The sequence below is a fragment of the Pristiophorus japonicus genome, chromosome 8 (genome assembly GCF_044704955.1).
Source record: "Pristiophorus japonicus isolate sPriJap1 chromosome 8, sPriJap1.hap1, whole genome shotgun sequence".
Taxonomy (NCBI): domain Eukaryota; kingdom Metazoa; phylum Chordata; class Chondrichthyes; family Pristiophoridae; genus Pristiophorus; species Pristiophorus japonicus.
Window position 1 is genome coordinate 99766663 of NC_091984.1, and position 25565 is coordinate 99792227.

Sequence of the window (25565 nt, forward strand, 5' to 3'; positions counted from 1 at the left end):
TCTCGCATCTTTTTTTTCCCTTCCCGGGTAATGACATCATATTACTGTGAAATAAATTCTCATGTGTTGTAGTGATACCACTGGAAAATCTATGGTTCACTAGCAGCAGTTTTCTAATTAATTTATATAGTGGCTTTTTAGTCTGGGGTACACAGTTATATTTAGGTAAGATCCATATAACTCATTAGTTGATCTTACTGGCGGCTAGCTGGGACTATCCTAACTGGATGGTTAATGTGTTTTTACTCTTTTCATAAGAACATAAGAAATAGGAACAGGAGTAGACCATTTCGCCCCTCGAGCCTGCTCCGCCATTTAATAAGATCATGGCTGATCTGATCATGGACTCAGCTCCACTTCCCTGCCTGCTCCCCATGACCCTTTATTCCCTTATCGCTCAAAGATATTTCTATCTCCGCCTTAAATATATTCAATGACCCAGCCTCCAAAGCTCTCTGAGGCAGAGAATTCCATAGATTTACAGCCCTCTGAGAGAAGAAATTCCTCCTCATTTCAGTTTTATATGGGCGGAACCTTATTCTGAGACTATATCCCCTAGTTTTAGTCTCCCCTATGAGTGGAAATATCCTCTCTGCATCCACCTTGTCGAGCCCCCTCATTATCTTATATGTTTCAATAAGATCACCTCTCATTCTTCTGAACTCCAATGAGTATAGGCCTAACCTACTCAACTTATCTTCATAAGTCAACCCCCTCACCTCCAGAATCAACCTAGTGAACCTTCTCTGAACAGTCTCCAATGCAAGTATATCCTTCCTTAAATACAGAGACCAAAACTCAGTACTCCAGGTGTGGCCTCACCAATACCCTGTACAGTTGTAGCAGGACTTCTCTGCTTTTATACTCTATACCCTTTGCAATAAAGGTCAACATTCCATTTGCTTTCCTGATTACTTTCTGTACCTGCATACTAACGTTTTGTGTTTCATGCACAAGTACTCCCAGGTCCCTCTGTACTGCAGCACTTTGCATTTTTTCTCCATTTAAATTATAATTTGTTTTCTATTTTTTCTGCCAAAGTGGATAACCTCACATTTTCCCACATTATACTCCATCTGCCAAATGTTTTGCCCATTCGCTTAGCCTGTCTATATTCCTTTGCAGATTTTTTGTGTCCTCCTCATATTTTGCTTTCCCACCCATCTTTGTATCATCAGCAAACTTGCTGGCATTACACTCAGTCCCATCATTCAAGTCATTAATAGATTGTAAATAGTTGAGGGCCCAGCACCGATCCCTGCGGCATACCACTCGTTACTGTTTGCCAACCGGAAAATGACCCATTTATCCCGACTCTCTGTTTTCTGTTCGTTAGCCAATCCTCTAACGATGCTAATATATTACCCCCAACCCCGTGAACTTTTATCTTGTGCAGTAACCTTTTATGTGGCACCTTATCAAATGCCTTCTGGAAATCCAAATACACCACATCCACTGGTTCCCTCTTATCCACTCTACTCGTTACATCCTCAAAGAACTCCAGCAAATTTGTCAAACATGATTTCCCTTTCATAAAACCATGCTGACTCTGCTTGATTGAATTATGCTTTTCCAAATGTCCTGCTACTGCTTCCTTAATAATGGACTCCAACATTTTCCCCGTATCTCTGACTTTGTCTCATTCTTTCTTTGTCCTGCCCCTTCCTCTCTCTCTTCCCCTTGTGTTACTCTATTGCTCTCTTGTTTCCAGAACTTTGTTCCTTTGTAGTTTTCTCCCAACTGACCCCTTTTATGGACGATTCTTACACATAATGCTGTTTGTTAGCTGGAGAATAATTCAATAAATGAAAAAGGTATCAGCTCATTTGCTTTTCCTAAGCAGCTAATCGGTGTGTTCCTCCAACTGTACTATGCAAGACACAAAAGTGATCAGGAGTGACAGGCTAACCCTATATGCTTTTATTATGAGAGTCAACAAAGTCATTTTTAGAATACTTGTGCGCATTTATTTATTTGGTAGAGGAATTTGTTTCTGGAAGGTGATGCATCACCACTTCTTCCCTCTATTAAAAGCAGTGAGGGCTCAGCTGCTACTGTACTACATAGCATCCCCCTGATCCCCACTCATTAACATTTCAATATACTGCCGACAGTTCAATATGATTTACTAAATTTGGGGTGTTGCATACTCCTTACCTATTAAGTGCTTGCATTTTGAGTCCCTCTTCAATGCTGTGGCTCAGGGCCTGTTGATTGTGGTGCTTGCTGATCCGGGCTAGCACCCGCTCCTGGTGTGCCTCATACTCATCTCGACTGGGATATATTTTGCTGATCAGTGCATCAAAGTTCGGATCTGGTCTCAGTGACCTTTTGGAGACCAGTTTCTTTCTACAGGTCGGACACTCTTTGTTTCTAATAAGAAAAGTTCTTCATTAATTCTGTACCAGAAATTCTATATATTTTTTTAAATAGCCATGCGACTGAAGTATTTTCATGTCAAAAGTCTCCAATTGTCGAGAGAGAGATTCTTGAAATACTGTGGTTATTTTCAAATGTTTTAAAATAACGTGGTCATGTTTTATTTAATTTACAATTGATCTTATCTGTCTGTGCAGAATAAAACTCAACTTTCTACTGGAACAGCATTTTTATCCTGCAAAGAATTATCCCCTCCTCTGATCTGCCATCTATTCCCCAGGCACGCTGTAAAGCCTGTTAAAGGTAGGCATTGTCCTAATCTTGCAAAGAATCAATTTCTTCAGGTGAGGACAGCAGCAAAGATTACAGACAAAATTACCAAGAAAATTAAAAAAGAGAATGTTGGGACACTGCAGGATGGTGTATGCTGGGGCCCCAAAAGCAGTTCCAATGAGTCATAGGATGTGGGTTCATGATCATAATTCCCTACACAATGAGTTTATGGTTTCAGCTGTGCTTATGTCGAGAAGCTACTGAGCAGAAGCCAGTTGGTTCCCTAAGGTCAATTCTGAGTGCTCTCACCTGACTTCCAGCTGATTGTTAAGAGGTGGGCTTGGTGAAGCCTGACAGCATGTCGCCAATCACTCAAGGAGGAAGTGGAGAGAATTAAGAAATATAAAAATCCTAAAAATAAACTAAAACTGAAAGTCATTCTTTGAAAAAAAAACAGCAACAAACTTCTTGAAATTAGCTGCAAAAAGTTGCAAAGACTGAATGTTTAAAAGTGCATTATATTCTGGAGATGTGTGTGTTTTAAAGGTGTTTTTGTAAAGACTTACCCTGCTCAGCACTGATAAATACTCTGTTACTATTTTACCAGGGCCTGTGCTCCTTCCACTTTTCTTTAAAAAAAATAATGGCCATACTGAGGTTCCAACCACTTGCCGCTTGCCTGCCCACATGGTGATATGTTGGCAGGAAGCTGACTTTGTTATGAGGAAATGGGCATTTTGCTGTTCTGCACAGGCACATCCAAAGCCAGTTTGTCCGAGTGGAAGTATTCATGAACAGATTGAATATGGCCAAGCACTTTGGGGTTCTCATCCTTAGTATATATACATAGCTTGATTTTTTTTGTTTTTACTAATCCTAAACCATGCCACATGAGGCAAAGAGTCAGGGAAGGAAACCTGCTTGTTTGTTATATCCTGCAGCCATGTATGCTATTACATACCCACTCCTGAGGGCAGTAACAATGCAATCAGCGCAGAAGCGATGTAGGCACTCTTTGGTTGTCATAGTGTTCTTCAGCATGTCTAGACAGATAGGACACATCAGCTCACTGTGCAGACTTCTGGGTGACACTGCAATCTCCATGCCATCTGTGATTGCCTCCTGTAAGTCACAAAGTTCATCATGTAGCAACAACTTGGAACTATGACTTTATTATTTAGGTTAACTCCAACCTTATTGCACCCAGGTCACAAAGTTATAGGACATCTTTTTGGATGTTGGACAGAATAATAGCTTTTGGTGACCTGCCCAGTTTGCATTTCAAAGTGATGAAAAAAATTTAGGGTCTGCTTGTTGACTAGATCAGTCTGAACCCAGCCTCAACTACCATTCAAATTGCACTGTCACTGGGAGAGTATGACTGGCTTTCAGACAGACCAGTAGGTAGAATTCCACAGAAGGCAGAGCACAACATCGGCAGAGCAGGGTGGGAAGGGAGAAGAAAAACAGGCAGGATCAGTCCCATCCCATAGTATGCACTGCTCACCAGTGGACGATTGAGACATTCCAGCTGTTCCACAGTTCAGGTGGGCGATGTTGTAGTTTGAAGCAGGAAGGGCGATAGTAAAAAAAAAAGGCTCAATACTTTAGTAAACCTTTCCTTATTTGGGGAAGGAGAAGAACTTTAGATAATTTTTATCCTGAAGATGTTGTATAGCAGTTACATATTGATGTACTTAGATGCAATTTGTGGAAAGTGTTTGTAATTTTTTGAAGATTTTCCAAACACTTTCTCGAAAACTGAAAAATAACTCATCCAAAATTGCCATGGCATGAATTATAATATTCAAGCTTTACTTTGCAAGAAAATGCCTAATCTGCAAGAAACTGGATATAAAACTGAATTTGGCAGACTATTTAGACTGTTTGGAAGTGGACTACTGCTAAGCCTTACTTACTTTTCCTTAGTTTAAAAGCCACATTATTGGCTTAATGAGGAGTTTTTAGTTGGGTTCTGTTCCTGACAAAACAGGGCACCATCTGCTCTGATATAATGGTGCCTTGCTGACTGACAGGGCAAAGTTCACATTGCAGCACACGATGTTACTAAATCGGGCTCTACGGTGCAGTTTTTGCTTTTTAAAAAAATATTTCAACAACAGATTATGATTCCATTAGGGCAATCAGTTGTTTCTTAACCTGATGAACTGGATATTTTTGCCTAATGACCCAGTATAACTTATCATGGGGGAGCTGCAGCCAGGACTTTGTATGAAGATGACAGTCATTTAAAAGCATTGCCCAAAAAAAGAGAATTTAAGCTTTGGAACACTAACTAAATATCCTATTAGTTTCCATTTTAAATTGACTTTTTTCACGCTTTTAAGATTTTCTTTGCTGCAAAGTCTGGCCGGTAATCTCCTCCCAGAACTTTACTTGTGCTACTGACCCGCTTCTAAGAAATATGCAAGAAATATGCTAGGTGATCCCCCTGCGATTAAATGGGTCTCCACTCAGTCTCCCTCTACAACTTGCCACAACAAAGATGAAATGATCAATACATTAATGTCATTCATAAAATGCTGTGCCAGAAAATGAATTTATTTCCTGTCTACGATTTGACTCCAATAAGAAAATGATGGTAATTCCCTTCCATTCTCTATATAGCAGAACCAAGCAGCACAAACCACTTCCTCCTTCAATATATTTGAATTCCACTTTCATGAAACTCTTTAAAACGATATTGGTGAAATAAGAAAATCCAGAGCAATAAAAGGCCATTCAGCCCCCAATCTAAGCATGATTATTCTATCATGAGCTTGCTTCCCAACCCACCAGCTGATCCCCTACTTTAAGGAACACTAATTTCCTTCCCTGACATATCAATCCAGCTCCTCATCCATATCTCCCCTTATTTAGAAGACTTGTATCATGTCTCTGCTCCATTTTATTTTCTCCAATCAAATAAAAATAGTTAATCTTCTGTGAACCTTGCCACTCTTCACTGAACCCTTCCTAATACATCTCTAATTTTTTTTGAAGTATGAGGACCAAAACTGCGTGCCATAATCCCGACTTGTAGTCCAATGTCAGATTCCCCCCAGTATCCAGTCTGCCTGATCGATAACTGCTTCACTTTGACTAGATTCTTTCAGAGTATAAATCAATGATCATTCCTCAATCCTTTTCAGCCTCTGCCAACAGGCTACAAAATAACAAATAAGGATAACTCTTTACCTTTCTGTCTAGATAAAAAAGACACGGTCTGCAAAGACAGACCGGTTAGATCTGATAAGTCAGACACCAATAGGGAGGGGGCGCTCCTTAAGCTTAGTACTGACCAGGTTCAGATAAATAACTAGTCAGAAGAGTGTATTTAGCCCAAATGGACAATGTAACATACTTTGTTATTTTCTACATTATGATTAACATTATGAAATAGGTTAGAATCCGCTGTAAATGTTGTTCAATTCATTCATGTACTATTTGTAAAACAAATCTGCCTGTTGGTCACATCTCACTCAATTACTTATCCTTCTGCTTTTCAGAAGTTATCAGAATTGCTTATCCTTCCACCTTTCAGAAGATAGGAGAAACACGTGAGGTGGGAGCAAGTACAGAATCCAGTTTAGATAATAAGGGCTTCATTCTTTCAAAAACCTTACAGGTCATACTATCAAATGACTAAGTATTAGGCAGTAAAGATGAACTATGATCATAGGGGATGCAAGGTCTATTTATAAGAGAGATTGTGGATGCTGAACCTGAAAGAATATCTAGGGCAGACCACATATCTGTAACAACGAACAACTGTCTTCTGTTGCAAGTCAGGTTTCAATTCATTCAGCCTTGAGCTTCTTTATTAGTGCTTTGATGATACAGTATTTTTCCCACTATGGGTGTCAAGCTAACTAGCCAATAATTGCCAAGGTTGTAGCTTGGCCTTTTTTGAATATTAAAAATATGTATCATCATGTAATACGCCAGTATTGATGGAATTCTGAAAAATATCAACCAAAGCATCACTAATTTGTTAATTTAATTCATTGAGGATTCTAGAACACATCCCGTCTGGCCCAGGAGCTTTGTGGATATTTAATCCTTCCGGTTTCTGCATGATACATTCTTTACTAACTCGTATATCAGCTATGGATCATGTAGTCCCATTCAGTATGACTGGAATTTGTTCACAATCCTTCTCCGTGAAAATACTTGGGAAGAATCCATTCAATATAACTGACGTATCCTGATCACCAGCAATAGTTTTAACCAATGTATCCTTTAAGAGACCTGCCTTTTCTTTGGCCTTTTTACTTTAGATGTCGATATCCTGCAACAAAGCCACAATTTTTTGCAAATTTTAAAAGTGAACTTGAGATGTTGAAATCCAGTAGCTACAGTGCCAGAACAGTAAGGGATTTGTGTTGCAGTTTTCAAGTACTGGAGACAGAGATGAATAGCAAACACAGTGCAAAGCAGCTCAGAAAAGACCTATTTCTGAAGCATGGAGCTTTTCATTGTGGGTAACGTATTCTGTGCCTTTGTGGATTTTAATTTTGCCAGACCTGGCCAATCCATTCCAGTCCCCCTGCTATGATGGTAGAATTCTCTACTTCTTCACCTTCTTCAAGCTTTTTTAATTCCCGCTCTCACTTGCTTTTGAGCCGATTCAGTGTCCTGGGACTACTTTCTGGATCTCGTGGGTCTTACCTTCTCCTATCAGGTTGCTGCTTCAGTCTCCCCACACACAGCTCAACAGGAGAAAGGAGTGATAGGGAGAGGGAATCAAAAGAGATAGAGGTGAGAGTGTGTGAATCAGAAAAGAAGAGAGAGAAGGATAGAGAGAGAAAGCAAAACAAAAAGGATTAAGTGACAGACAAATGGAAGGGAAGTCAATCAACACAGACACTAACACGAAAGATTAAGAGACAATGGGGTCAAGTTTCGGCCTGAGTTGCTCCTATTTTTTTTGAGCAACTGGTTTAGAATGGAGTATCTTAGAAATTGCAATTCTCGGCATTTAGTTTGCCCCAGTTCTAGTCAGAACAGTTTCAGTTTGGAACATATTTTTTTTTCAAAAGGGGGAGTGTCCGGCCACTTACGCCTGATTTGAAAGTTTGGGCAGTGAAAACTTACTCCAAACTAACTTAGAATGGAGTAAGTGTAGATTTTTGTATGCTCAGAAAAACCTTGCCTACACTTTGCAAATCAGGCGTAGGGAACGAGGGGTGAGGGGGAGTGAAGGGAGGTAATTTAAATTTAACAAGCATTCAACAGTCTTACTTATACAAATAAAGAGCCATCCTGAATAAAAAATTATAAACAAAGCAAAGACAAAATATTGAATATTCCTACCTGTGTGAAGCAGCAGCAGCCTTCGAGCTGCGGTGCTTCAGGCAGGCCTTCTATGTTGGAGACAGGGGTGGCATCAGTGACTTGACGCGGCCCAACAAGGGCAGCAAGCAGCCTTCGAGCTGCGGTGCTTCAGGCAGGCCTTCCTTCCACGTAGGAGACAGGGGCGACGTCAGTGGCTCGACAGCAGCCGAAGACACAGCAAGCAAGCAGATTTCGAGCTGCGAGGGAAGCTGAGGCCATTCGGCCATGGGATAGGGGCATATCAGTGGCTCGACGGCAGCCGAAGACACAGCAAGCAAGCAGCCTTCGAGCTGCGAGGGAAGCTGAGGCCATTCGGCCATGGGATAGGGGCGAAAAGCAGCACTCACATTTCAGCAGGTGATTTCTTCAACAGTGCTGCTAAAAGCACTCCTTCAGACACCAAAAAATCACCAAAATTCAATCCCAAGCCTTTCCATGGGTTCAACAGACAAATGAACACTTTTCTTTAAGTCCCTTTAAAAATGGCCGAGTGCCAATGTTTATGGGCTACTGCGCGTGCGTCTGCGCTCCAGCGCGCACGGGCAAGGCTGCCGGCACGACGTTGTCTCATTTAAATTAGCCCCGCCCACCACCACTTGTAGAATTGACGCGACTCTGTGGCTCCGTCTCCACTGCTGCTGTGTGCGCACCGCGCCGAGCTCCCAGGGACCTGCAGGGAGCCGGAGAATCTGGAGGTATTTTTCTGTTGCACTTTTAGGTGCAAAAAACGGGCGTCCAGGTCGGGGCTGCGCCATTCTAGGCGCGGCCCGAAACTTGACCCCATAGAAACATAGAAAATAGGTGCAGGAGTAGGCCATTCAGCCCTTCGAGCCTGCACCATCATTCAATAAGACCATGGCTGATCATTCCCTCAGTACCCCTTTCCTGCTTTCTCTCCATACCCCTTGATCCCCTTAGCCGTAAGGGCCATATCTAACTCCCTTTTGAATATATCCAATGAACTGGCATCAACAACTCTCTGCGGCAGGGAATTCCACAGGTTAACAACTCTCTGAGTGAAGAAGTTTCTCCTCATCTCGGTCCTAAATGGCCTACCCCTTATCCTAAGACTGTGTCCCCTGGTTCTGGACTTCCCCAACATCGGGAACATTCTACCCGCATCTAACCTGTCCCGTCCCGTCAGAATCTTAGATGTTTCTATGAGATCCCCTCTCATCCTTCTAAACTCCAATGTAGAAAAGACCCAGTTGATCCAGTCTCTCCTCATATGTCAGTCCTTCCATCCCAGGAATCAGTCTGGTGAACCTTCGCTGCACTCCCTCAATAGCAAGAACGTCCTTCCTCAGATTAGAAGACCAAAACTGAACACAATATTCCAGGTGAGGCCTCACCAAGGCCCTGTACAACTGCAGTAAGACCTCCCTGCTCCTATACTCAAATCCCCTAGCTATGAAGGCCAACATACCATTTGCCTTCTTCACCGCCTGCTGTACCTGTATGCCAACTTTCAAAGACTAATGAACCATGACAGCCAGGTCTCGTTGCACCTCCCCTTTTCCTAATCTGACGCCATTCAGATAATAATCTGTCTTCGCGTTTTTGCCCCCAAAGTGGATAACCTCACATGTATCCACATTATACTGCATCTGCCATGCATTTGCCCACTCACCTAATCTGTCCAAGTCACCTGCAGCCTCTTAGCGTCCCCCCTCACAGCTCAAACCGCCACCCAGTTTAGTGTCATCTGCAAACTTGGAGATATTACACTCAATTCCTTCATCCAAATCATTGATGTATATTGTAAAGAGCTGGGGTCTCAGCACTGAGCCCTGCGGCACTCCACTAGTCACTGCCTGCCATTCTGAAAAGGACCCATTTATCCCGACTCTCTGCTTCCTGTCTGCCAACCAATTCTCTATCCACGTCAGTATATTACCCCCAATACCGTGAGCTTTGATTTTGCACACCAATGTTTTGTGTGAGACCTTGTCAAAAGCCTTTTGAAAGTCCAAATACACCACATCCACTGGTTCTCCCTTGTCCACTCTACTAGTTACATCCTCAAAAAATTCCAGGAGATTTGTCAAGCATGATTTCCCTTTCATAAATCCATGCTGACTTGGACCGATCCTGTCACTGCTTTCCAAATGCGCTGCTATTTCATCCTTAATAACTGATTCCAACATTTTCCCCACTACTGATGGCAGGCTAACCGGTCTATAATCACCCGCTTTCTCCCTCCCTTTTTAAAAAGTGGTGTTACATTAGCTACCCTCCAGTCCATAGGAACTGATCCAGAGTTGATAGACTGTTGGAAAATGATCACCAATGCATCCACTATTTCTCGGGCCACTTCCTTAAGTACTCTGGGATGCAGAATATCAGGCCCCGGGGATTTACCGGCCTTCAATCCCATCAATTTCCCTAACACAATTTCCCGCCTAATAAGGATATCCTTCAGTTCCTCCTTCTCACTAGACCCTTGGTCCCCTAGTACTTCCGGAAGGTTATTTGTGTCTTCCTTCGTGAAGACAGAACCAAAGTATTTGTTCACTTGGTCTGCTATTTCTTTGTTCCCCATTATAAATTCACCTGAATCCGACTGCAAGGGACCTACATTTGTCTTCATTAATCTTTTTTTTCTCTCTTCACATATCTAAGGAAGCTTTTGCAGTCAGTTTTTATGTTCCCAGCAAGCTTCTTCTCGTACTCTATTTTCCCCCTCTTAATTAAACCCTTTGTCCTCCTCTGCTGAATTCTAAATTTCTCCCAGTCCTCAGGTTTGTTGTTTTTTCTGGCCAATTTATACGCCTCTTCCTTGGATTTAACACTATCCTTAATTTCCCTTGTTAGCCACGGTTGAGCCACCTTCCGCGTTTTATTTTTACTCCAGATAGGGATGTACAATTGCTGAAGTTCATCCATGTGATTTTTAAATGCTTGCCATTGCCTATCCACCATCATCCCTTTAAGTATCAGTCTATTCTAGCCAATTCGCGCCTCAAACCTTCGAAGTTACCTTTCCTTAAGTTCAGGACCCGAGTTTCTGAATTAACTGTGTCACTCTCCATCTTAATAAAGAATTCTACTCTTCCCCAAGGGGCCTTGCACAACAAGATTGCTAATTAGTCCTTTCTCATTACACATCACCCAGTCTCGGATGGCCAGCTCCCTAGTTGGTTCCTCGACATATTGATCTAGAAAACCATCCCTAATACACTCCAGGAAATCCTCCTCCACTGCATTGCAACCAGTTTGGTTAGCCCAATCACTATGTTGATTAAAGTCACCCATGATAACTTCTGTATCTTTATTGCATACATCCCTAATTTCTTGTTTGATGCTGTCCCCAACTTATCTGCGCAGTTAATTCGTCCACCTTATTCCGAATACTCCTCGCATTAAGGCACAGAGCCTTCAGGCTTGTCTTTCTAACACACTTTGGCCCTTTAGAATTTTGGTGTAATGTGGCCCTTTTTGCTTTTTGCCTTAGGTTTCTCTGCCCTCGACTTTTACTTTTCTTATTTCTATCTTTTGCTTCTGCCCCCATTCTACTTCCCTTTGTCTCCCTGCATAGGTTCCTATCCCCCTGCCTTTTTCGTTTAAACCCTCCCCAACAGCACTAGCAAACACTCCCCCTAGGACATTGGTTCCGGTCCTGCCCAGGTGCAGACCGTCCGGTTTGTACTGGTCCCACCTCCCCCAGAACCGGTTCCAATGTCCCAGGAATTTGAGTCCCTTCCTTGTGCACCACTCACCAAGCCACGTAGTCATCAGCTACAGAAGGGAAAGAGACAAAGACTGGAGGGAAGATGAAACAGACCAAGAGGAAGGCAGGAAATAGAGAGACACAGAGATACAGAAGGGAAGGAGGTGTAAGAAACAGAAAGGAAGGAGGAGAGACAAACACACAGAAGGTAGGAGATCAGACTGAGGGAATGAGGTAAAAAGTTTAGAAGAGATTTTTTTCTGGTTTATCAGTATTCTTAATTTTAACGTTTTTTTCGGGAGGGGGGAGCCGGTTGTTTCAAAAAAAGTAAAAGGTTTTGGGAATGGCTGAATTAGATTTGTTTTTAGAGTGTATTTATTTTCAAAGTTGATGGTACATGGGTGAGCCATGAGCATATGTCACTTTAAAAATACGATTATGCTCCAGTGCTTCAAGATTTTGTTCTCGCAATATTAGAGATGCCAATCCATATTCTATTTTTAACATCTATTAAAACTTTTTTGGGGCCCTCTTGTTGCCCTCTGAAATTTGTCTCTCTACTTCAATGTGTGGGACATTTGTATTATAGACATTCATTCATATTATAGATACAGGATTAGATAAAGAACTTGCATTTATATAGTGTCTTTCATATCCTCAGGATGTCCCAAAGCACTTCAGAGTCAGGTGTAGTATGCCATTTGTACATAGCAAGATCCCACAAACATCAATGAGATGAATGACTAGTTATTGTTTTTGGTGGTGTTGGTTGAGGAAGGAATACTGGCTAGAACACTTAGAACTTCCTGCTCCTCTTCAAATAGTGCCATGGTTTCTTTTACATTCACTTGCACAGCGAGACGGAACCTCAGTTTAGTGCCCGATCCAAAAGACTGGATCTCTGCTGCATAAATTTCTAACCAAGATCAGCCAGCCAGTGCTGGTGCTTTGGTTACATAATTACTGTCATGTAGCTGGTGATTAGTGGAAGCCAAAATTCTGTAGCTGTTTAATTATTTCCAGCTCACACAAGCCTCATTGTGCCAGGTTTCAAAAGATGCCATTAGCTCGATGATTAAAAGTCACTTTTTCTTTCTCCTCTGAGGTTACTAAAATGAGAATTCAGCATCTGTGGGTGCACAGGCTACATTCTTAACTGTTGTATAGATGTGATGTGCTATAGAATGACCTAGTGCACTGACACACAAGGCAACATCAATCTTCAAGTATAAACAGAGATGTAAATGTTATTTACCTGAGGTGTTCTCTGTAACTCATATAAGCTGAGCTCCCATGTTTTGCTGAGAGGCTGGGTTCCATTGGTTTGCACTATTTGTGCCATTGCTGTAAGAAACACAGTTACATTGTATGAAACATGGAAACTTTATTTATTTATCTATACTGCTATGAGGCCAGCCCCCAAAATCTCTCCATTAAACAGAACATTTGGATTTATCGGTCTTATCCCCAATAGTATTGATCAGCAGTATTCTGGGGTGAGAGACAATCGTGGGAATACAGACTGGTACCCACGGTAAAATGAAGAAATTATAGACAGAAATGGAGTTAAGTCTCGAGGGTCTGGGCTCCAGTTACCTCATGGAATTAACTATTACTCTCATACTGCCTCAATGCAGGGTCAGTACTGATTCATATAGTACCAGCACCAGTCGGGGGGCGTTTAGTATATCTTGCTGTCCGTCTCATCACAGCTAGTCCCTCGAAATCCTGCTTCCACTCTAAAAGTGAGTTCTTAGGTGACTGAAGTCCAATACGGGAATTACAGTCTCTGTCACAGGTGGGACAGAGTCGTTGAAGGAAAGGATGGGTTGACTGGTTTGCCGCACGCTCCTTCCGCTGCCTGCGCTTGTTTTCTGCATGCTCTCGGCGATGAGACTCAAGGTGCTCAGCGCCCTCCCGGATGCACTTCCTCCACTTAGGGCGGTCTTTGGCCAGGGACTCCCGGGTGTCGGTGGGGTTGTTGCATTTTATCAAGGAGGCTTTGACGGTGTCCTTAAAACGTTTTCTCTGCCCACCTTGGGCTCGCTTGCCGTGTAGGAGTTCCGAGTAGAACGCTTGCTTTGGGAGTCTTGTGTCAGGCATGCGAACAATGTGGCCCGCCCAACGGAGCTGGTCGAGTGTTGTCAGTGCTTCGATGCTGGGGATGTTGGCCTGATCAAGGACACTAACGTTGGTGCATCTGTCCTCCCAGGGGATTTGCAGGACCTTGCGGAGACATTGTTGGTCGTATTTCTCCAGCGATTTGAGGTGTCTACTGTTATTTGGTCCACGTCTCTGAGCCATACAGGAGGGCGGGTATTACTACAGCCTTACAGACCATGAGCTTGGTGGCAGATTTGAGGGCCTGATCTTCAAACACTCCTTTTTCTCAGGTGGCCGAAGGCAGTGCTGGCACACTGGAGGCGGTGTTAAACCTCGTCATCGATGTGTGCCCTTGCTGATAATAGGCTCTCGAGGTATGGAAAGTGGTCCATGTTGTCCAGGGCCGTGCCATGGATCTTGATGACTGGGGGGGCAGTGCTGTGCGGCGGGGTCAGGTTGGTGGAGGACCTTTGTCTTAGTGCTTTCATATGCCTCAGTGAAGATGTTGACTATGACTTGGAAATCAATCTCCGAATGGGCGCAGGCGCAAGCGTCGTCCGCGTACTGTAATTCGATGATGGAGGTTAGGATGGTCTTGGATCTGGCCTGGAGACGACGAAGATTGAACAGGTTCCCACTGGTTCTGTAGTTTAGTTCCACTCCAGCTGGGAGCTTGTTGAGTGTGAGATGGAGCATTGCAGCGGTTGAGAAGAGGTTGGTGTGATGATGCAGCCCTGTTTGACCCCGATCCGGACGTGGATTGGCTCTGTGGTGGATCCGTTGGTCAGGATCACGGCTTGCATGTCGTCGTGGAGCAGGTGGAGGATGGTGTCAAACTTTTGGTGGCAGCCAAAACGGAGGAGGACGTTCCATAGTCCCTCGCGGTTGGCAGTGTCAAAGGCCTTTCTTTGTAAGGTCAAAGATGGCCATGTATAGGGGTTGATGCTGTTCCTTGCATTTTTCTTGCAGTTGTCGCGCCGTAAAAATCATGTCCATTGTACCCCGTAAGTAAGCATCCACCATTTGGTAACTAGAGGGATTATTTTTCTAAAGTTTAACTTCCAGCTTATCTAATGTATCCTGAGAATGAACACTTCTGTAAACTGGGAAGGAGAAAAGGTGCATTATTTTCTCTAGAAACTATGGAGAACCCACACCCATTTTTTATCCCCTTCTCATACGCACTAACTTGGACAGACCAGTTTAAAAGCAGCAAGGCTATTAACATAGTTACTTGCCACACTTAAAACAGATAATAGAAATTGTACTTGTAGTGTTTTGGTGGATGCATTGACATTAAATCAAAGCTATTTGGTAAATGGTAAACTTTTCCTTACATGTATTAAACCACATTCACTGTATTCCCTAGCAAACAACGGTAACATACATATGGAGGTGACACACTCCATCTTCTCTCCTTTTTCCCTCTCTTTCCCCAGGTAGATACTAAATTTACTCACCAGATTAAGACACTACGCATAACTGTCAGCACCTACTGCCACCAAGACTGAAATATGTCCACCACTGAACACAAATTTGATATACTTTATTTTGCACTGAAGCATATTGACAACAGAGTCAATTCTGCAAGAGACCATAAAATTAAAATTGTGCAGTCTACTACTTTGTTCAGTCATACCAAATATTTTCTCATCGGTAACCATCAACAAAGCACAGTCACCAGGGTCAACTCCTAGAATTTTCCTATGTTCCACCAAAAAGAGACACTGTATGCTGTTATTAGAATGGTACCATTTATATGATGCTGTGTGCGTTCAGGTCTGGATGTTATTGTGTTATTCTATCACCTATATGATGTATAGAATTCAGTTCCTAACAGCTGAAGAGTGGCAGCCAGGGCAAGTTGTCACTGATACAATACAAAAACAAAAGCCAAAAATTTGCATGTATTAAAAAATGTTAGGCATTTTAAGTGTTTTAAGTGTGGTGATGTTATCAGTAGTATAACAGTATTTTGTATCAATAGTATAATTGAATCGAAGGGATCTGATGAATCCAGATCCAAAATACAATTACTATCTTGTATGTCACTGCCTGCCATTTCTAACAGGTAACACAAAATGTTCTTCATATGGTAGCACACCACAAAAGACTCTTTCCCAGTACAATGTTGGAGGATCCATGACCAGCCCAGTGGGTGAACAGCTCTTTTTTAGTCTAGTGTTTGTAAAGGAAACTTGTAATTCTGTATATCTTTTCTTTGAATCAGTTGATTGCTGTTTGTTTAAAAATTGTTCGTAGTTAAATGAAGGGACATGCTTGATGAGTAGTATAATTACCAATTATTTTGTGATAAGCACAACTTTTGAAATGGTCTAACCGCTGCCTTGACTGGAAATAGTGCAGCCTCACACCCTCAAAGCCTCCCTAATAAAGTGCGACATCCCCACTGTTATGTGGGAGTCTCTGGCCCAAGACTGCCCTAAGTGGAGGAAGTGCATCCGAGAGGGCGCTGAGCACCTCGAGTCTCATCGCCGAGAGCATGCAAAAATCAAGCGCAGACAGCGGAAAGAGCGTCAGACAAACCAGTCCCACCCACCCTTTCCCTCAACGATTATCTGTCCCACCTGTGACAGAGTCTGTGGCTCTCGTATTGGACTGTTCAGCCACCAAAGAACTCACTTCAGGAGTGGAAGTAAGTCTTCCTCGATTCCGAGGGACTGCCTATGATGATGAGTGCAGCTGGCAGGTTACCTAATGGATGCCAGCGTGTTGGAGCGCGAGAGTGGCCCAAGGTGAGGCAAAGGGTTGGATGGAATAGCAAATCAATTTTTTTTAAAGTAATGGAACATATTTGTCATTATAACCTAGGTCTGGAAGTGCAGGGTTAGAATGTTCTTTAAAGTATTTTTTAAAGCAATAAGGATAAATAAATGCACATTTTTGCTGCTTTTTTGATACCCTGAGCTGAGCATTCACAACATAAACTTCTTAAGTAATGTAGTTTATTGAAATAGCTATAATGACAACCGTATCACAAAATCATAGACATTTACAGCACAGGCGGCGGCCATTTGACCCATTATGTCTGTGCTATTGGATCCTGTTATAGGCTACCATTCATTATCGGACAAGTTGTGAATGAAAGCTGAATGCTGTGGAATTGCCAGCAAACAGCTCCCCTCCTGACCTTATGACTGTCATTGCTGAAGTTGATTGGACTGAGAACGCTTCCCCGAGGAGATCCTTCAGTGATGTCCTGAGGCTGTGATGGCTGGCCTCCAAAAGCCACAACCATTTTCCTTTGTGTCAAGTATGATTCCAGCCACAGGAGGAATTTTCAAGGCTGTGATTAGGTCTGGAGCTGAGTGACTCTGGCAGAACACTGACTGAGCGTGGGTGGGTGCGCAAAGTATTGGTGAGTAGCTGTTGCTTGATGTCACTTTTAAGGACCCCTTCTATCACTTTACTGAGGAGGCTGATAGGGCAGTAAGTGATCAGGCCAGATTTATGCTACTTTTTATGGCTAGGACATACCAAAGCAATCTTCCACATTGTCAGTTAAATACCAGTACCATAGCTGTACTGGAAAAGCTTGACCAGGGGCGCAATTAGCTCTGGTGCACAGTCTTCAGCACTGCAGCCGAGATGTCATGGGGAACCCATAGCCTTTGCTGTAACCAGTGCATTTGGCCGTTTCTTAATGTAATGTGGAGTGAATTGAGTTGGCTAGATAATGGTGAAAACTTCAGGCAGTGGTTGAGTAAGATCATCCACTTGGCATTTTTGGCTGAAGTTGCTTGCAAACATTCCAGGACTGTTTCTTGCACTCACTTGTGGGCTCCTTCCATGGTTGAGATTGGGCATATTCATTTTTCCCCTCCTCCTGTTAGCTGCCTGGATGTCCACCAGCATTCTTGACAGGACAAAGTAGGGCTTCAGAACTTTGCTCAGATTTGTTGGTTGTGCAATCATTTTGCTGTCTATAGCCATGTGTAGCAGCTTCACTAGGTTCATGCCCATTAGGCCTGGTGCTGCTCCTAACATGTCCTTCATCCTCGGTATGACTGTTTACATTTAATTGCTTTCTGTTATTGGAGACTTTTTGTTGTATTCTTTTCCTTCAGAGTAACTATCTGATTCAATTGAGGACTTGTAATGAAAGCGTATTTCTAGATAACTTGTTTTATGTATTTGCAGTCAACATGTTCCTCCAGGAGAGCTGTTTTATTCTTCTGTCCAGATTACAGATTAATGCTTTGATGTGGTCTGCCTTTAACCTTGCAAATAAATACAAATACTACTTCAAGGCAAGATGAGCCAGAAACAAAAATGACATATATTTAACTAGTGAAAGGTGAATTTAAAACAGAAAAAGTTTATTTAATTAAAGAATAATAAACATTGGAATGATCTTACCAGATAATCTAAAACAAAGGCAACATTTCAAACTGAAATTTTAAACATAACTTATTTGGTCAGGAAGTGCCAATGTGTGAAATTTTAGGAAGTGAAAAAGCAAAATCAGTTAATACAGCATGAATGCAATAAAAATTGTAAAATCCCAACAGAATTGTAACTGTTTTTACAAGTTATGTTTATAACAACATTGAACTCATCACTTTAAAAAATATTTCCACTGAGTCTAACATGCCTTCTGTTCAATTGAACAGCTTTTATTTATGACAAGCTCTGAGCTTTACTGACCTCAGAAAACATAGTCTCATGACCATTCCTCATAGCATTTCTTAATTTGGCCTTCTCCCCACAACTTACTGGCACACCATGCACTCTCTCCAGCGTTACTTTCCCCTTAATAGGATAAATCTCCCACTCACTTCTCCTTGAGGTACTCCAGAAAGGACTATGCATTTTGTAATTTTTTTTAAAAGCATTACTATAAACTCAGCACAAGTTCAAAAGTTGCAATCTAGTATGTCTGCTAATTTTTAAACAATTCTACAACACTAATCTACCTACATATCAAAAATAACATTCCTGTATCAACAGAATGCTGAAACCTTTGCTCACAGGCTGCTAACTCTTCGATAGTTTTTTTTGTTCTTTTTAGTAACCTGTTCCTTTTACTCAGCCATCCACAGCATAAATTATTTTTCTTTGCGATGATGAGTATCAACACTAAAAAATGGTGAGTCAGTAGGCTGGAACTTGCATATAAAATAATCACAGTGCAATATGAGCCAAGCATAAATGCACATTATAAGGCTTGCGATCAATGATCAACTCTAAATCACTATACAGCTACAAACTAAAGCAAGTAACCTGCAAGGCCGGCACCCATTTTGAAATATAAGTGCCAGCTTGCAGAAATCCACAACATGCTCACAAATGTAGTTTACAACATTAATATCCCTTTTTAAATAGGTTACCATGGTCCTTGAACCTGCTGTACCTTCACCTTGCCCACAAGTCTGTTTGAATCATCTCAGTCCAGTTTATTACCTGCCCATTGCACAGATACCACCACCCTCGTCAAAGTCACTAATGATGGCTCCTGTAACTAGTCAATATCCATTTTTATCTTTCTTGACTGTTCTGCAGCATTGAACATGGTTGATCATGTCATCCTCGTCCACCACTTCTCTTCTGTGGGATTGCCCTTCTGCGGTCCCATATCTAATTGTCCCAACACAGCTAGTCCATCTGCAGCAATGCTTTCTCCTCTCATGATCACCTCAGGATTTCTGCAAAGAGTCATTTTTGGTTCCTTTCCCCCCCCCCGCGTACCATCTACATGCTACCCTTTGGTGGCATTATCCATAGACAGTGTTTCAGTTTCCAACCCCATGACTACCTCCTCAATGTCAAATTGCCTGCCTAACATTAAGTCATGGATGAGCCACAATTTCTTTCACTTGAACATCAGGAAGGCTGAAGCCATTGCATTCATCTCCCACCAAAACCTCTAACCCATCCCATTGACCCAAAGTTACAGTGGGAGATTGGAAGGAACCTTTCGGAAATTCCAAGTGCTAATTTCAATTTGTATCCATCCTAAGTTAGCTGACAATTGGATCGGGAAGGAGAGGAAAATTGTCCAATTTCCATGCAAGAATACTTACTATCCAATGAGACTGCTAAAAGTGAATATATGTGAAGGTCAGGTGAATTTAGGGTTAGGCTCACTTGTGATGCTCTTTGTGTCTGAACAAGCCACTGTCCAGTATCGCATATGAACAATGATCACTTGGGCGAAGTACTGAAGGCCCTTATGAATAATGCCAAAAGGGAGGTACTGAGCGACAGTTTGGCACTTCCCTTTAGCAAGTGGAAAAAACAAACATTCGGCAAATTATTTTGGTTTGTTCTATTATGTTCCCCCAAAGTTAGGCTGAAGAAAAGTTTGGTATTTGGCACCAGCTGTGAGACTGTCTCAACTCACTGCAAACAGTGACAGGCCAATTTAAAACATTAATATTAAAGTTTGGAAAAGAGACCAGTCTGGATCACATTTAAATTTCTAATATTGGAAAAAAGCCAAAAGGAAAGTCAGCTCTTTACTAAAATCAAAAACGTCATCAGCTGTTGAGCAGAGCTTTTTGCATGTTTTTGAATAAGAGGCCAAGTTTAGGAGAGATCTGATGGGCTGCTTTCATTTGATCCTACCTTAACCTTGTGTGATCAGAGCTCTACTTTTCCCTAGTTTCAGAATGATATGAATCAGTTGTATAACAACGTGTTTCTTGCTTACAGTGCTCTCAAAATCACATTGCTGTCAAACTGGTAGGTGCAGTCCACCTGCGGCATTAAAGACAGTCTTGGCATCAGTACCTACGCATTTAAAATGTTGGTGGAGGTTTGTACAGGCCATCAATGCTGAAAACACATTACTGGTCTGGATGGGTGGGCCGAGGAGCCAACAGCCAGACTCCAAGATTTGGATGTACCAGGCAAACCCCCACTCTGGAAAGGTTTTATTGTCTGAAGGTAAGAGCATTGAGTCACTTATACTACAGAGTTATCTGTACAATACCTTTGCTGTTATTGGCAACACACTATGAAATACATTAAATCTTCCAAGTCAGCTCCATGATGAGGTCACACTACTTAAAGTTTTCCAATAAAGATTTTTCATAAAGCAACAAATCAGACATGAAATGATGATTCATTTGAACTGTTTGACTTTAAAAGTGGTCCTGATGGTAAAACACCCTTCTTTAAAGTATAATTCACCGAGTTCTGTTTCAATTAAATGCTAAAGACAAAAGAATTTGTTCTATAATTTGGGGACAATTAATTTCCAATGCTTTGGTTTATTTTTATCAACTCCCCATTTTTATCTTGATTTTCCTTCAACACTTTGTCTGTCTTCTTTCTCATTCACTTCACTTTTATTTATTTTTTAACATGTTTGCTGGCCTTTTACTTTTAATTTGTTTTCCCTTGTGTGTTATTCTCTGCGATCATTCTGTCACTCTCTCTGTAATTCTTTAACTCTTCCTATTAGTTCTCTTCCCCTCAGTTTCATTCTTTCCATTTTTCTATTCTTGATATTTATTTTTCTGTTTCAGATAAAGAATAGTTCTGATGGGCGCTACTGATTTGTTTTATGTTGTAGCTGCTTCTGGACAATTATTTGTCATAACTAAATCAAATGGTAGCAAATGGGTCTGCTCCTACTTTTATAAGCATACAATGTTATAATGTGTGACATTATTAAACTTGTAAAAATTACAAAATCTGACACTTAATTACCATCAATGAAAAGTGGCAGACCCTACAAAGGTCAGCAAAGCCTTGGATGGAGAGATCGTGGATGGGCCGGGGCAGGGTGGGGTGGTGGCACAGGTTGATGAAAAGAGCTGGGCGAGGGGGATAGAGATTCATGGAACTGGAAATGACTAAGCAGCACCCTGAATGAAAATGCATTGAAGACTGAGACTTAGCAAAACCACATGCAGATGGTTCGGAGGAGAAACATATTGTGCCACAGAATTTCTGATACAATTAAACTGAAGAGAAAAGTGACAAAGCCTGACATAGAAACATAGAAAATAGGTGCAGGACTAGGCCATTCAGCCCTTCTAGCCTGCACCGCCATTCAATGAGTTCATGGCTGAACATGTAACTTCAGTACCCCCTTCCTGCTTTCTCGCCATACCCTTTGATCCCCCGAGTAGTAAGGACTTCATCTAACTCCCTTTTGAATATATTTAGTGAATTGGCCTCAACTACTTTCTGTGGTAGAGAATTCCACAGGTTCACCACTCTCTGGGTGAAGAAGTTTCTCCTCATCTCGGTCCTAAATGGCTTACCCCTTATCCTTAGACTGTGACCCCTGGTTCTGGACTTCCCCAACATTGGGAACATTCTTCTTGCATCTAACCTGTCTAAACCCGTCAGAATTTTAAACGTTTCTATGAGGTCCCCTCTCATTCTTCTGAACTCCAGTGAATACAAGCCCAAATCAGTCTTTCTTGATAGGTCAGTCCCACCATCCCGGGAATCAGTCTGGTGAATCTTCGCTGCACTCCCTCAATAGCAAGAATGTCCTTCCTCAAGTTAGGAGACCAAAACTGTACACAATACTCCAGGTGTGGCCTCACCAAGGCCCTGTACAACTGTAGCAACACCTCCCTGCCCCTGTACTCAAATCCCCTCGCTATGAAGGCCAACATGCCATTTGCTTTCTTAACCTCCTGCTGTACCTGCATGCCAACCTTCAATGACTGATGTACCATGACACCCAGGTCTCGTTGCACCTCCCCTTTTCCTAATCTGTCACCATTCAGATAATAGTCTGTCTCTCTGTTTTTACCACCAACGTGGATAACCTCACATTTATCCACATTATACTTCATCTGCCATGCATTTGCCCACTCACCTAACCTATCTAAGTCACTCTGCAGCCTCATAGCATCCTCCTCGCAGCTCACACTGCCACCCAACTTAGTGTCATCCGCAAATTTGGAGATAATACATTTAATCCCCTCGTCTAAATCATTAATGTACAATGTAAACAGCTGGGGCCCCAGCACAGAACCTTGCGGTACCCCACTAGTCACTGCCTGCCATTCTGAAAAGTACCCATTTACTCCTACTCTTTGCTTCCTGTCTGACAACCAGTTCTCAATCCACGTCAGCACACTACCCCCAATCCCATGTGCTTTAACTTTGCACATTAATCTCTTGTGTGGGACCTTGTCGAAAGCCTTCTGAAAGTCCAAATATACCACATCAACTGGTTCTCCCTTGTCCACTTTACTGACAGTAAAGAAAAATAAAACAAACATTTATTTGGCAAGCTGTCATGATGCGTTATCCCCTCTTGCAATACTCCTCAGTTCCTTTTTATTTATCATGTACCATTCATTGCAGCCCACAGATACTACTACATTGTCTGGATGTGTACTCTCTGGACCATTTTCTTGCTGACCTGTGTGTTACCGATGTTATGTGGTTTGGAGCAGCAAGTGTCATCCAAATGCCAGACCGCCCCACCGTTGAAGAGTGGGATCATTAGCTAGAAATGTGAATACTAGTGACAGATTTGTCATAATTTGGCAACCACTACTGCATCATACTCCTATTTATACTGCAGTAATGCTTCCTGAAGGAGTTGTGCAATATGGACTGCTGGTTCCTATGCTTTAGAAACTGCCCTGCTTATAATTCAGGGTGATATGTACATCATTCAGTTCCACTTTATGCATAAGCAAAGATATATAGTCAGTGGTGATACTTTACCCATTGGCGAAGGAAGGTCGATAGGGGTCAGCCATCACTGATCTGTACTAGTGGCTAAAAGCATGTTAATTGAGGTAAAAAAAACTCCATCAGCCACCTCCTTTGTATTTATGTTATCAGAAGATGTGACATCGGCTGAAACCACATCTTTTGATGGCGTGCATCTACTCTGGGGGCAGCAGCACTGTTTCACTTATGTGGATGGTTCACCAATCAAGAGCAAACTGCTAATGTAAATGAAGCAGAAAAGAAAGAACTTTCATTTATATAGCACTTTTCATGTCTGTAGCATGTTCAAAGCGCTTGTCAGCCGATTAAGTATTTGATAGAGGAATGTTGGCCAGGATGAGTCTCATCGCCGAGAGCATGCAGAAATCAAGCGCAGGCAGCGGAAAGAGCTTGCGGCAAACCAGTCCCACCCACCCTTTCCCTCAACGACTATCTGTCCCACCTGTGACAGGGACTGAGGCTCTCGTATTGGACTGTTCAGCCACCCAAGGACTCATTTTAAGAGTGGAAGCAAGTCTTCCTCGATTCCGAGGGAATGCCTATGATGATGATGGTTAGCCAGGAGAATTCCCTGCTCTTCTTTGAATCGTTCCATGGGGTCTTTGATATCCTCCTGAGCTAGCAGACAGGACGTTGGTATAACATCCAACAATGCAGCACTCCCTCAGCGCTGTACTGAAGTATCACCCTAAATTATGTGAAAAAGTTTGTGGTGGGGCTTGAAACCTCAAGCTTCTGACTTGGAATAGACTGCTACCACTGAGCCAAGCTGACAGTTAAGGGCAGATTGTAAGAATCAATTTAAAGTTTTGTGTTACTGCTATCATCATTTTGGGAGATCACATTTAAGTAACGAGTTCCTGGAAAAATGTTATTGAGGTATTTGCATTCCAAAGAGAAGTGTACCGCTTCAGTTTTGTCGCTGTGAATCATCAGGTCCTGCTGGATTCCATGTCTCTAGCAATCAAGAAGGTGGGTAAACAACTAGCTTTCAGATTACCAAAGCACCCTCTAAGTGGCATCTCGGGCGCATGATAACAGCAGCCACATCTGTTCCCATTCAATTAGCCCTTCCTGCTTTGAGGGAAGTGAACATGGATATTGCTCAGCACCTCATTGCTCATATCAAGAACAACTGTGTTTTAATTCATTCTTCGGATGAGGGCATATGCTGGAAAAGTTGGCATTTATTGTCCATCACTAGTTGCACTTGAGCAGGTGATGGTAAGCTTTCTTCTTGAACCGCTGCAGTCTGTGTGGTGAAGGTGTTCCCAGAATTCTGTTAGGTAGGGAGTTCCAGGATTTTGATCCAGTAACGATGAAGGAACGTCGATAGTGGGTAACTTGGAGGGGAACTTGGAGATGATGGTGTTCCCATGCACCTGCTGCCCTTCGTGTTCTAGGTGGTGAAGTTTGCGGAGTTGCTGCCAAAGAGGTTTTGGCGAGTTGCTGCAGTGCATCCTGTAGGTGGTACACTGGCGGTGGTACACTGTAGGTGGTACACTGGCGGTGGTACACTGTAGGTGGTACACTGTCGGTGGTACACTGGCGGTGGTACACTGGCGGTGGAGGGGTTGGATGTTTAGGCTAATGGGTGAAGTGCTGATCAAACGGACTGCATTGTCCTGGATGGCATCAAGCTTCTTTAGTGTTGTTGCAGCTGCAGCCATCCAGACAAGTGGGGAGTATTTCTTCACACTCCTGACTTGAACTTTGTAGGTGGTGGAGAGGCTTTGGAAAGTTAGGAGGTGAGACACTCACCACAGAATATCCAGCCGCTGACCTGCTCTAGTAGCCACGGAATTTATGTAGCTGGACTAGTTGAGTTTCTGGTCAATGGTGACCACCCAGGATGTTGATGGGAGGGGTCTTGGTAATAGTAATGCCACTGAATGTAAAGGGCAGGCAGTTAAGCTCTCTTGTTGGCACATATATAGAATGAGAGTAATCTGTACCATATCCATGGCATTACACATTAATCAACTAACTAACACACAGTACCATTGTATTGCCCCTGGTTATAAATATCTGTTTGTTTTAAGATGTAACGTTTAAAGATAATAAACAAAACACAATTGCATTTTTAAATTAATACAATGTGGCATCTGTCCAAATGTACAACTTT

At 42.3% G+C, this 25565-nt stretch overlaps 1 protein-coding gene across 3 annotated transcripts in view; it reads right to left on the bottom strand.

Annotated features, from left to right (window-relative positions):
• rnf2 (ring finger protein 2) overlaps nucleotides 1-25565 on the bottom strand; it is a 44425-nt gene that overhangs the window by 11691 nt on the left and 7169 nt on the right. For 2 of the 3 annotated variants that reach the window (XM_070886157.1, XM_070886156.1), the window contains exons 2-4: nucleotides 12915-13003; nucleotides 3614-3774; nucleotides 2158-2373 (exon numbers count right to left, since the gene is read on the bottom strand). In XM_070886157.1, coding sequence (XP_070742258.1) covers nucleotides 2158-2373; nucleotides 3614-3774; nucleotides 12915-13001 — 464 coding nt within the window. In that variant the 5' untranslated portion in view covers nucleotides 13002-13003. The remainder of the gene's footprint in view (nucleotides 1-2157; nucleotides 2374-3613; nucleotides 3775-12914; nucleotides 13004-25565) is intronic. The other variant, XM_070886158.1, reaches the window with a different exon arrangement.